Here is a 12,771-nt window from a genome sequence, read left to right as displayed (position 1 = left end):
AAACCTTTTTTATTATTATTATGAAATAAAAATTTAATACTGCACAAATGTATTTATTTCCAGGTCTTCACAGTGATAATGAGTGATATTCAATGTGTGAAGTGTAATTGTCTCTGAGTGGCACTCCGGTTGCACAATGTAACTTTTCAGCCTCCCAGCTTCAGAGACTGCAACCAGCTTTGTGTCCTCAGACTGACCGAGCCTCTTTCCGTGGTTACTCTGATCCGCTGCCCCACTGGGCCATCGGAGTTTATGTATCCTGAGAGAGATGGAGATTGAAAGAATGTCAAGGTTGGTTCACACGGTGTACTATATGAGCTGGGACCTCCATTGGTAAAAATGTTTTTGTCTTTGTAACAGAATACAAAAATGTCTACTATGCTCTCACCAGTGACTCGAGTTTGGTTTTGAGTGACGTTCTCCTGGACTTGGTGCAACGTAACATCATGGTTGACGTCAACCATGGATCCACAGAGCTCCACCTCAGCTCGTAATGAAGATGGGACGCGGACGCACACTGCTCCTACGGTAAGAAACAGACGAAATGCTACAGCCCTTTCGAGGCACACGCCACACATAGGGTACCAAAAAAACAAAGAGTTAAATAGTAAGTACTAGTGCTTGACTCCCAAGGCACACCACTGCTACACATATTTGCCTTACTATCATAACACTTGCTTCTGGTATACAAATGGAGTTCAGGTCCCATTCCATGGTACAGTACATCCCGCATTTGCATGTTCATTTGCATATATGAATTTGCATATTCCTACCTTCCTGGCTGAGTACTTCCGAGCTGGCTCCATCTCCCACATACACATCGATGTCTCCACTTTGAGAGGAAACCTTCAAGAGGCCATTGGAGCCATCTTACAAAAAGCAAAAAAAAAAAGAAAATCACATTAGATCCCTAGTTCAAGACATTCCATCGTATGCTGCCATCAGATCATGTTTACCTATGCGTGTATGGCCCGACATGTTCTTCACAGTGGCGTCACCTTTGGACGGATTAGAGCAGAAAGTCAGTGCAGCTTTGTGACAATAGTGCAAGTAAACAAGATAATTGTTTCCAAGATGTGCCTCGCAGGAACAGAGATTCACATTCTGAATGGGTGACGCATTATTTTTCTCTGCTCTGACAGAGACTACATTCCTAGTTTCCAACAAATACATTAGGGAACATACATTTGTTTCCTGCAATAGCTCATAAGATCCAATGCAAAAATCTTTTACATTGATGCTCAGTTGGGATGCCACCTCCTTATTCATTGAAGAATGTTTATCATTTCTTACTGGAAAGTTACGTTTAAAAAAGACCAAATAAAATCTAACCCAAAATTCAGGTAGCAGTCTCTGGAAGATTAGAAAAAAATAAGCCCCCTGACACAAATTGACATGAAATTGGGTCGCCATATCTTTCATAACTGGTCACACAAAAACGTCACGGGGACCCATGCTCCAAGTAGCAGAGAAAGTCAGCCATTTTGGGTGAATGACTGAAGCAAACAAACAAGCCAACAATTCTCCCAAGCAACAGCTCATAACTCTGAATACCCTTAATTTGTAAGTCAAGGCATCAGTCATAATAGGACCCAATCACCCAGTCAGACACCCCAAAGTGTTCAGATCACCGTGCAAAAGTCCCAGTTCCACCTTCCCCGTGCAGGAAGAGATACAGCTCGATTCAGCATAGATGGCCTTGACCGCCAGGGCGCCATGCTCTGTGGAGACCTTCATCTTGGTGCCCTGCAGCTTCTTGACACGCACTGCCTGGAGACCACATGCACAACACAGGCAAAGAGAAACAGTGTGTAGTCGTGTAGATTTGAAGGCTACTGCTGCCCCCTAGTGTTCGGTTATTTCCAGGGATGATTATGACATACATGTGCTGGGAGCAGAGAAACCAAGAGAAACTATGAAATTGAAGAGAATAGACTGTTGGAAGTAAATGAACACAATTTCGTAAAACAAAATTAAAATTTTACTCAAATGAATCTGTGCTGTGTGATACTTACACCCTTGCCAAAGGTGCTGATGTCTACATTGCCATGGATGGTACCCTCACCTGTGACATCGCCACCTGAGTGCACCTCCACCAGATGGCCCTGAGGTACAATCCACAACTTTAGTAAGAAGTGTTATGGGTTCTATTGGTTTTTGCAGGTACACCTAATAAAGTGTCCCCAGTGAGTGTGCTGTGCCCTCGCTGACTGACCTTGACTGAATGCAGTGAGCAGTCGCCTTTCTCTGTGTGCACCTTACAGATGTCACACTCCATGTTCTTCACCTGCACGTTGCCGTCGGCGTAGGTGCTTATGAAGAGATCTGTGACACACGCACACAATTTGAAACTGAGACAAATCAACACGTGTCTTAATCTAGAAGTAACCTACACCAACACAGAAGTCATCATTTGCTTTTCGGGTACAGTGCAGAGTTTTTTTTTTTTTAACTTTTCACGTAATACGCTGCATTTTTTAATAAGTGCAAAACATTTGCATTTAATTGTACATTGTTGAATTGTGAACTCACTGCTCTTTATGGGTACAGACAAATGGACAGATAAGCTGGTGTCAGCCCTCTCGGTGGAGATAAGTAGCTCCTTTCCGTTGCCATCGTAGTGGACACAGAAGTCGTCCAAGTTCTTCCCCTGCACCCCTCCGTGGAGCACGACGAAAGCTCGGTCTGCGTCGGGAAACGCGTGCGGGTCCAGGGCCCGGACGGAGATGCTGCAACCCAGGCGTGTCCGCACCGTGCTGAAGGGGCTGACCTCCAAACTCCACTCCCGCAGCGGTGGACGCTGGCTCGCCTCGCCATCGATGTCCTCTCTGGCTAACTTGCCACCAAAAGACGTGAAGAGAGACCGCTGTTGGCGAGGACAACGCCGGGGGGTCCGAAGGCAGTTGGCGGTCCGAAAGAGTCCGAGGCCGACCCGCAAAGCTGGCGTGCTCCACAACAGCATGGTCTTTAATTTATACATTTACGGTTGTCAGACATTCTCAGTTGACAGAGGCTGCCATTGGCAACAACAACTGTCAAGTTGAATACTTACTGATGACGTAAGCAGACTTCCGCGTGGCGCTAGCCGCATAGCTTGCTAGGTTGCTAAACCGGTAGGTGACGATTTGGCTAGATAGGTCGGTAGCTATTTCCGCAACTATCTATCTACAAAGTTATTTAATTATGTAGGTAGACAGAAGCGCGAGTTTCTTAATGTTAACTACATGTAGATAGTAAATACGATAACGATGTATGCGCCCTGCGATTGGCTGGCGACCAGTGTTTATTATTGCATGTCTGCACCGAAATATTGATGCTGATGTCAAAATGGGTTTCTCTCTGTGTTTATTGAATGTGCTTATTATGAAGAACCACGAAAAGGAGTCCATAGCACTTGTTATAGTTAAAAATAAAATAATTGCCTTTTTAAACGAACACATAGTATTCGAAGAACAAAACCAAACTTCGTTCATTTATGTTCCGCTTTAATTTGCAGGGTTTTTTAATAGAAGGAAAAGTACAAACGTTTAAGTCCATTTACCTTTTAAATATTTTCAAGCATCAATAGAAGAAAATAACTAGTTACAATAAATTGCACTTTGGTTTGAATATAAAAGAGCCACAATGAATGGAAGGCATATTATCTGTAAACAACATTAACTACACCCTCAATTATCACATGCTCGGTTCACGCTCAGTTGCCACCATACTCAATATTTTTCTTTTTTATTTATACTCCATTGAGTCCATTTAAACCGAGGGCTCCCTTTACGTCAGCACACAATTTACTGTAGAAATAAGGTTTTCCACTAGGCGGCAGCAGTGCGCCAAAGAGGCCAGCAGGTTTGTGCTTGAGTACTATTTTTGCCTTGAGTTAATATAAAAGAGTGCAAAATGACAGTTGTCGAGATTGATACATTACTCAAAAAAAAAGTTCTGACTGTTGAGCTTTTGGTAGACCTTTCAAGATGAGCCTAAAAAGCTAATTAATTTACTTGTAAATGTTTGAATGCTAGCTGAACTGTTTTTGGGGGTCCATCCTTCCATTTCATCCAATATCCAGAACTTATTTTCAAGTAGTGCATAACAATCATACATTTATGATCAAAATCCCTTTGGCCGAATCATCATCTTGACTGTTTTAAAAGAATGCCTTTCATTTGTGAGGTAGTACTCAGTGGAGATATTGTGCCAGGCTCCCCAATATATCCCATCACGTACCCCTTTGTACTTCCTAAAGTAGTACCTTCCATTGAGATTTGCTGCCATACATGCATCAAACCACCAACCGGAGCTGTAGTAAGCCCCACAGTTCCCAGATGGGTAGCGATCATTGTCCCGGTCTGGGGTGGTAAAGGCCTGATTGTTGTGGTCGTAGGTGGAGCTGAAGCGAAGCGCATCTCCCGCTGTTCCGGAATAACCCCCCACTGTCAGCCTGTAGCGCATCCTTTCGCTCGCCACTCTAAAGTGCTCGTACTCTGCATACCTTGCCACCCCAGAGAGGTCTTGCAGCTCCACCCGCAGTGTCATGTCCCGGCCCCGGGTCAAGAGGTGGATATATTCATTCCCCAACCAGAACTCCCCTCCGCTCAGTAGCTTCCCAAAGCCCGATCGGTACTCGGCCCAGGTGCGGTTGAAGCTGACGCTGCCGTCTTGTCGGAGCTGCAGGAGGGTCCATCCTCCACCCTGTACCTCCATGTCACACAAGACTGGAAAACTTCTGCCGGTATGGAGGTCCGGAGTCACGCGGTAGATGCCACTTTTCATAGCCCGCCCTCTGACTTGGTGGTCTGAGCAGTCCCTCCTCAACGCAGAAACTGCACCTGAGGAACATTTGATGGCACCACCAATCACAAGCTTGTCTTTTATTGGCAGGGGTCTTCATTTTGTATTCATACCGCAGTGATGACTAAAGATGATTACCTCCCAGAAGCAAAAAGCCTCATTTAGGAAAGTACACAACTGATCCTAAAGTCAAAACTGCTTTAAAGATTGTCCGATTTTTTTGGGGGGTTCTGAATGTGGAGTTGGGCTTTTGGTGCTGCTCAGTGCAGATGCCGATATTCTCTCGAGAGCTACAGGGTCATAGGTCATTCCGAATTCTACAATGAATTCAAAATTCCAAAAATGTATTACCTCCAACATAAAGCTGGGCTGTAGCAATCTAAAAACAATATGTACATGTGATTCATTGAATAGATGCTTGCTTTTAATCTTACAGAATATACATAAATACTTTATTTTTTGGTTTGGGATACACACTAATGTGAATCTAAGCAGATGGTATGACTTGAAAATTTGTATCTCTGACCTTCAGATGGTATCAGCACCATTGACCCGCTGGCTGGCCTGCTCTCCCCCTCATTCCGTTCTGGCAAATCTTTCGAATGCCTTCCATTTGGGCCCAATTGGCTGCCGTTGAAGAACGCGGCAGCCACCTGCTTGATTTTCACACGCAGCTCGCGAGCGCTTGACGTCGACGATTCAGCAACCGGCCGGGCCTCGGGGTGAGTAGTAGTAGTAGTAGTTGTTGAGCTGAAGTCAGAGCTGGTGGTGGTCTGGACAGTAGGGGAAAGGGGTTGGATCGTCTTCTGCAGGTCTGCTGCATCAGCTCGAGCATGCAGATTTGTCTTTGTGGAGCCTGGATTAGTGCTCGGAATAACACTGTGAGTCACGATTGGTTGTGTTGATTTTGGAATTGATGAAGGTTTCCCTGTTGATTGTGGCCTCAGATCAGACACCCCCTCGCTGTTTAGTCCCACCGGGAGCCTGCTTAGGCCCTTGAAGGTTTTTGGAGTGATGGGTTTTGTTGTGCTGGGTTTGGACTTTGTGTCTGCTTGGGAATGCGTCACCACAGCCGTTTGTGAAACGGGACTAGGAGTAGGTGGAACGTGAGCATTATGGAAATTACTGGTTGTTGTCCTAATCCATTGCTGAGGTTTGGGGGTTGTGGTGTTCTGATTTGGTTCAGTTGGTGTTGCTCCTGGCTCCGGCATCAATCTGGTTGGTGGTCTGTCACTTGAGAGAGACCTGAGTTGAGATTTGTTATCGGACTCCTCACCAGGACTTTGAGTCGACACAGATTGACGGTCAGGATCAAGACGGACTTGGTTGGCTGTAGGCTTCAAGTTAGCTTTACCATTTTGGTCTCTTGCAGCCTGGGACTGCTTTTGGTTTAGTTTCGGCACTTGACCAGCTTTGGCCTTTCTGTTAATAATGGGTATTTTCTGGCTCGACTCCAGTCTTCGATTGGGATTAGCTGTAAATGTGGTTTCTGACTCAGAGTTCCCCGTAGAATTAGAATGAATTTCCTTCAGTTTTTGTCTTTTTTTAGAATCTGGTGGGAAGTGTTGCTTTGCTTTATTTTGATCAAATTTGTCTGTTGTATTAGTTTTTAACTTTTTGTCAGGTTTTGGCTTCTGGTCAGTTTTACTGGTTTTAACAGGAACAGGTCTTTTGTTAGGTTTGACATTTTTATTTAAAGTTGGGATTTGCTCTGATTTGGGTTCTGCGTTGGTTGCAGATCGTCCGTGTTGATCAGTTGCTACCTGCAGCAGATTAGTCGTCCTGTCTTGACCATGTTTGGGTTTTTGGGTTTTGCCGTGAGGATCACTTGTCCTGTTATCAGCTCTTTGAACGTGAAACCTTTTAGTGTCGTTGCCAGGTTTCAATTTAATCTCTGCTTTGTTTTTTTGTGGAGCTGTTTTTTGTTTGATTTTAATGTCCACTTTACGGTCATGCTTGAAGTCCTTTGGCTTGTCGTTTGCATCAGGCTTCATTCCAGGTGTATGCTTTCCCGCCGTCTTGGTTTTCAGGCCTGGTCGGTGCTTCAAGCCGGTGTTGGTGCTTGGCCACCTGCTGCTGCTGCTTTCTGTGGCTTCAGGTGAAATTGTTGTGTGAAGACTGTGATGAAGAAAGTTGGAGGTTGAACTCGATCTTGGGGGACTTGTTACATCCAACTGATTCCTTATGGTGTTTGAATCAGACAAAGTTGTTTGGGTTCTTCTTGTATTAATAACTGGTAAGTAATTGGAAGTGGAACTGGAGAAGGGAAGAGTTGGAAGAGATGACGTGATCCTTTCGGTCTCATCCAAGTCTACAAGCTCCGGCCTTTGAGCTGAGATAAACGTCAATGCAGGAGTCGGGCTGATTGAAACAAAGTCTGTCGTCTGAGTGGCTTTTCTGGATGCCGACTCTCCATTGCTGTCTCTCTGCACGTTCTCTACTTCCTTTCCTCTCTCTGTTTTCAAACTCCCTATTCCTCCATCTTTCTTTTCAACTACTACCTCCTCATCTTTTTTTATAGACTTGCTTTTGTCCGCAAGCCCTCTGTTTTCAGTCTGTTTTAGTTTCTCATTACTCTGCCCTGCATTTATCCCCTTTTCCATTTCCTCTTTCTTCTCCTCCCAAATCTTCTCTTGATCCTGCCTCCCACGGTCCTGCGCCTTCTTTATATGCGTCTTTTTCTCCATGGCATTTGTTTCATCTGGCCACATTTGATGATCTTGACTCTCTTTTTCACCTTCATGATCTTCGGCGCGTTCGCTTTCTCCCATCTCAACTTTTCCAACTGTTTCCTTCAGTATTGTCTTGTCCTGCCCATCTCCATCTTCCAAATCTCTCTGTCCTAAACGTTGTGTTTGAGAGTGTCCCTCCTCACCATACCTGCTCTCTTGGTGTTTCCCACAGTCGCCGCACATCTTCCGCAGCTGGTCCACGTCGTCCTTCAGTGTCTGTAAATCCTTCACCAGCTTTTCCAGCTCCCGGAATTGCTCCGGCAGGTGCACAGTCATCGGCGGCAAGCTCAAGACATAGGGGCACCCCGTCCGCCCAAGTCCGCATGGCCCCCTGGCCCGCACGGTGCCAACGCATTGCCCCAATCCATCGTTCCCCTCCCAAGAGAGGGTGGAGGAGGCCAACAAAGTCAAAAATGTGTACAGTGCTGTCAACTTCATCTCGAGTCACAAGAGTGAGAGGAGGAGAGCCGAGAGGTTTAAAATAGAGCCACCTCAGTCGGTCAGTGAGGAGGCGGCAAGGTGGGCGGGAGAAGACAACTGAAGGAGGTGGGGTGGTTTGATAGCACTTTTAAGTCCACTGAGAGAGAAAAAGAGATCCAAGCTTTTTTTGTTGATGGAAACAGGTTGGAAAACACTGAGTAACAGCAGGCTACAGTCTGTTCTCACACTTATTATGAAAGATTATCTGAGATGTCAAGGGAATTATTATTGAGATTGTACAGAACAGTCTTTGTTTTGGAAAATACCTTCTGCAATTGGTAAAAATCTGTGACAGGGAAATGTCAAAGAAAGTCTACTAAGGACATCAAAAATTGATTTGGCTTTAATCAGAGGAACTTTAAATTGTGGCGGGTATGTGCTGACTTCCATTTAACACGAATTTGATTGGGATTAATTCTGAGAAAAGCCGCAGCCCCAGTTAAAGAGGGTGTGCGCACTTGTGCAATCATTATCACATTTGTTTATTTTGATTTCCCCACTTTAGAATATATTTTATTCAGTTGTGCAGGTTATATGTCACAATGATCCTAGTCTCCTTTTTAAGGTTAAAAAAATCTGTCATTTAACAGTGAGTGGTGTTTAATATATCATGCACTGTAACTAATGAGGATCACATTGTGTAATGGATGAGAGCGCTCAAGAAACATTCTCACTGCATGCTGTAATGCAAATGTGATCAGAGTAGAAGATATATGCATTTGTGTCACACTTGCAGATGTGACACGTGAGACTTACTTCATGTAATCATTTTTAATGATTGCTTGTTGGTTGTGTCATCTTTTTTTTTTTTAAAGATGGAAAAGATGTCAGGTTAAAAAAGGTCATTTCTTAAATCTATTGAAGTACAGTCTTTATTGTATCTAACTCATGTAGAGATAGTCAAGTCATCCTTTGATTTGAATATTATTGTATTAAATATTTTATTAATTTTTATTTAATTTTATTGAATGTGGCGAATCGATGAGTTACTGATGGTTTGCTCACCGTATCGTTTAATTTCACTCTATTTAGCTTTGTTTAGGGCGGCTCGGTTGCGCACTGGTTAGCACGTCCGCATCACAGTTAGGAGGGTGCCGGTTCGATTCCGACCCTCCCTGTGTAGAGTTTGCATGTTCTTCCTGTGCCCACGTGGGTCTTCACCGAGCACTGCGGTTTCCTCCCACATCCCAAAAACATGCTTGGTAGGCCAATTGGGCACTCCAAATTGCCCCTAGGTGTGAGTGCGAATGCGGATGGTTGTTCGGTATGGAAACTGGAGTGCCCACTGCAATTAAACAAAATTATACCCAAAAATATATTTGATACGGCAGCACGGTGGACCACTGTTAGTACGTCCGCCTCACAGTTCAGAGGTTGTGGGTTTGATGCCACCTCCAACCTTTACTGTGTGGAGTTTGCATATTCTCCTCGTTGTGGAAAATTGCAAGCTAGAGCGCATGGATGTCCATTTTTTGTGTGGTTACAAACCAACAACGGCAAAAACGTAGGACAAATTGGATGGATGGACGGACGGACGGATGGATTTTGTTTAATTTTGTTTGAGTTCATTTTATTTGAGTAATGTAGAGTAAGCAGCCTCATGTGGTTTGCCAAACTCACTGTATTGTTGATAATAAAAGAATTTTTTTAATTTACTTTAATATTTTTGTTAGATTTTCTTTTCTTTCATGTAGTAGACATTTGTCATGAGAAGTCTGTGGGTTACTCAACTCACAGTTCAATTTAATTGAATTAGTTTGAATTTACTGTTTTTATTAATGTAGAGAACAGGCTGTTTCTCTTGTGATTTGCTGAGCTCAATATGTATTAGCTATTTAATTAGATTTGATTTAGCTAGAATTTAATTGCTCTTCTTAGCGTAGCAATGAGATGAGGGGAGCCTCTCTTGTGGGTTGCTAAGCTCACTGTGTATTTCTGTCCCAGTGTTTTGTTAAAGCATTTTACTGGTCTCCTCACCTCCGCCCAGCAACGTTATGATTTTATCACTCACTTATTTGTGTGTTTGTTCGGGGGATTTCTAGAAGAGAAAAAAAACTCAGGCCTTTGCCACAACACGTGAAGGAGTAGTGCACCGGCCAAGAGGAACCCATAAAATTTTGGTGGGGATCCGGCTAATGGTGCAGATCCAGGGAATGTGTTTTTCCACTTGTGTTAACATTGCGACATCGGATCTTTTGGTTGTTTTCATTCATTTCTACTTGTATAACGTGTGAGCTTACGCACAAAATATGCAGGAGGTGGGTACTGATGAGCACTTTGATAGGACTGATGATACTTGGCGGAGGTCTGCGCTCTGAGCACCACTCTAACTTTAAACCTACCTCTTCTGACCTTTTGAATTGTTATTTTCTGCCTCCCGGCTGGCTGGTTGTTATGACGACATTGAGGCTGGAGACATTTTTCAGCTGTCTTTTTAATAATGACAAAGGAATCTGGCTTCGAGTGTGGGAAACGCACTCTTTTAAATGGAACATCAAGTGGATATTTTAAAAAATAGTCGTTTTTGTCATGCAACTGGTTAGAAAGAGTGGGGTCCTATGTGGCCCTCTATGAAGAAATTTTCCATCCTTGAACTGCACCATATCCATTGAATTAAAGCATAAAACCATGATGCACAAACTGTCTAATTCTTTACAACCAAGTCATTTGTATATGTTTTTATAAACTACATTTCTGTAGAGTGCCATTTTTTTTATTGAAAAAAACATGTTACAAAAAAATAATTTGAGTTTTTTTTTTTTTTTCTGGAACAAATTAATGCCATTCACATTCATTTCATGGGGAAATGATGATTTGAGACCCAAGTATTTGAGATAGAATTAAGCATGTATTTGTAAGCCAACGCACCACTGTTCTTAAATAACATTCCAGGCTTGTATACAGTCAGGTGCTTGTTTGACAACTGTTGGTCGGTAAAACCATGAACACATCCACACACCTCAGCACTTTAATATACAATGACAAAATGTGCTACAGAAATGTTTACACTTTTGGGAGATGGCTGTCCCTAGGGCACTGTCCCATCCAACCGTTTCTTCTAGCGCTCATCCTCATTTCACTGTTAACGCAGAACACCCTGGACTGGTTGCCAGCCAAATGCAGGGAACATAAAGACATTCATATCTATGGAAAATTTAGGATCTTCAGGCAACCTGCCATTCATCGAGTGAACATTAGGGAAAAGTTCAGTGGGATGGATGGATGGATGGATGGATGGAAGGATGGATGGATGGATGGATGGATGGATGGATGGATGGATGGATGGATGGATGGATGGATGGATGGATGGATGGATGGACGGACAGACGGACGGATGGACGGACGGATGGATGGATGGAATACAATTGTATTATTGAAATGGGTGCTTATACCAGAGTGTGGTCGTGGATCATTCTTCAGAACAGCTTCTTCTCTAGGCTTTTACCCATTTATGGACAGCAGGTTGTCGTCCTCAAGGTGCCCTCCTTGTGAACACTGTTTTGAATTTCCCCGAGCGAGTCGCCTTGGCCCACTCTCTGTCCCGGCTGGTGTAAACAATGTGCTCCCTCGCCAATAAAGCAAACATCTGACCATTTGTTCTGACAGTTCGTTGGTCCAGACAAGCAGGGAGACCACTTAATCTCCATCCAAGTGATATTGTTGAAAAAAAGCTTGCGATCTACCTAGATCAATTACAGGCTCATATCTGTCTTCATCCCATGGATCACTTCTGTATCCCAACTCATCTTTTTGTCTTTTGTCACACACTCATATTCACTTGATGCTTCATAAGACAGGACATTCTTTCTCCATGTGTCAAGATGACTTTTACCCGTCGCCTAAAAACAACTGGATGTGTCCCGTCACATCTGGAATGGATTAGCTGTGATGAGCAAACTCCGGATAAAACCTTGTCGGCCCATCAATCAGTCACTAACCTAAATACCTGCATTCCATTAGGACATTGATGATGGACATTAATTTTCCAAAATTAGGATGTCAAGGGTAAGGATATGGTAATACTAGATGGGTGCTATGGCCTGATTAGCCAGGGTTAGTTTAATATATGGCAATCATCCATTCATCTGTTTTCTATAGCCTTGCCTCATTAAGGAGCAGGCGAGCTGTAGCCTATCCCAGCTGATTTATGGAAGAAAGGTGGAATACACCCTAAACTGGTCGACAGCCAATCACAGGGCACATATAGACAATCATTAAAAAATACTGATGATTTAGAATAACCAGACAAGGCCCAGGCAAGCACAACATGCAAACTCCATACACAGGAAAGCCAGAGCTGATATTTTAACCCAGAACCAGTGAGGCAGGCATGCTAACCACTCCAAATTAAAAACAATATACAAATTGAAATTACTTTAACTTGGGAGCCACTCACTTTAACCATGTGTGACCACACTTAGTAGGACGATTGACTGATGAGCAATTTTTCAAATAAATTAATGTACTGTACTGAATTTTATGTAACTTTACTGCTCTCTAGCGACGTTAAAAGAAACTGCAAGTTGGCGCGCATGGACCTGCGTTTTTGTTGTGGTTAGGGACCAACAACGGCTTTAACAAAACGGAGGGCGGACGGATGGATGCTTAATCCCGCGAGAGAAAATCAATCAACACAGCAACAATCTCCTCACAAACACACTCCTATTAATTATATAAAACATAGCCAAAACAAATCAGAGCGATGTAATCAAAACTAAGAGAGGGAAAAAAATAAAAAGATATTGGATTATGACAGATATTAGCTCATTTGTGT

At 43.4% G+C, this 12,771-nt stretch overlaps 2 protein-coding genes across 2 annotated transcripts; both read right to left on the bottom strand.

Annotated features, from left to right (window-relative positions):
- Positions 1–37: 37 nt before the first annotated feature.
- Positions 38–3,338, bottom strand: fam185a (family with sequence similarity 185 member A). Its single transcript, XM_037254260.1, has 9 exons — positions 3,053–3,338; positions 2,533–2,965; positions 2,216–2,325; positions 2,016–2,105; positions 1,632–1,770; positions 957–998; positions 774–869; positions 389–523; positions 38–259 (listed from the first exon to the last, which is right to left on the bottom strand). Exons 1-9 carry the CDS (start codon positions 3,089–3,091, stop codon positions 147–149), a joined length of 1,197 nt encoding a protein of 398 aa, XP_037110155.1. The 5' UTR covers positions 3,092–3,338; the 3' UTR covers positions 38–146.
- A 134-nt stretch (positions 3,339–3,472) lies between these two features.
- LOC119124358 (flocculation protein FLO11-like) lies at positions 3,473–8,032 on the bottom strand. The gene is made up of 2 exons (XM_037254255.1): positions 5,312–8,032; positions 3,473–4,823 (listed from the first exon to the last, which is right to left on the bottom strand). Exons 1-2 carry the CDS (start codon positions 7,953–7,955, stop codon positions 4,105–4,107), a joined length of 3,363 nt encoding a protein of 1,120 aa, XP_037110150.1. The 5' UTR covers positions 7,956–8,032; the 3' UTR covers positions 3,473–4,104.
- Between the last annotated feature and the right edge of the window lie 4,739 nt (positions 8,033–12,771).

Source organism: Syngnathus acus, chromosome 6, assembly GCF_901709675.1.
Source record: "Syngnathus acus chromosome 6, fSynAcu1.2, whole genome shotgun sequence".
In the NCBI taxonomy this organism is placed as follows: domain Eukaryota; kingdom Metazoa; phylum Chordata; class Actinopteri; order Syngnathiformes; family Syngnathidae; genus Syngnathus; species Syngnathus acus.
This window is presented reverse-complemented; position numbering and strand designations above follow the sequence as displayed.

Bases quoted from the DNA above. Each gene is read 5' to 3' on its own strand.
- LOC119124358 (XM_037254255.1), bottom strand. From the start codon at position 7,955: ATGAAGTTGACAGCACTGTACACATTTTTGACTTTGTTGGCCTCCTCC. The intron at 4,824-5,311 runs GTCAGAGATACA...AATGTTCCTCAG, and splicing joins GGTGCTGATACCATCTGAAG to GTGCAGTTTCTGCGTTGAGG.
- fam185a (XM_037254260.1), bottom strand. From the start codon at position 3,091: ATGCGGCTAGCGCCACGCGGAAGTCTGCTTACGTCATCA. The intron at 2,966-3,052 runs GTAAGTATTCAA...TATAAATTAAAG, and splicing joins GAAGTCTGCTTACGTCATCA to ACCATGCTGTTGTGGAGCAC. The intron at 1,771-2,015 runs GTAAGTATCACA...TGTGGTCTCCAG, and splicing joins TCAGCACCTTTGGCAAGGGT to GCAGTGCGTGTCAAGAAGCT.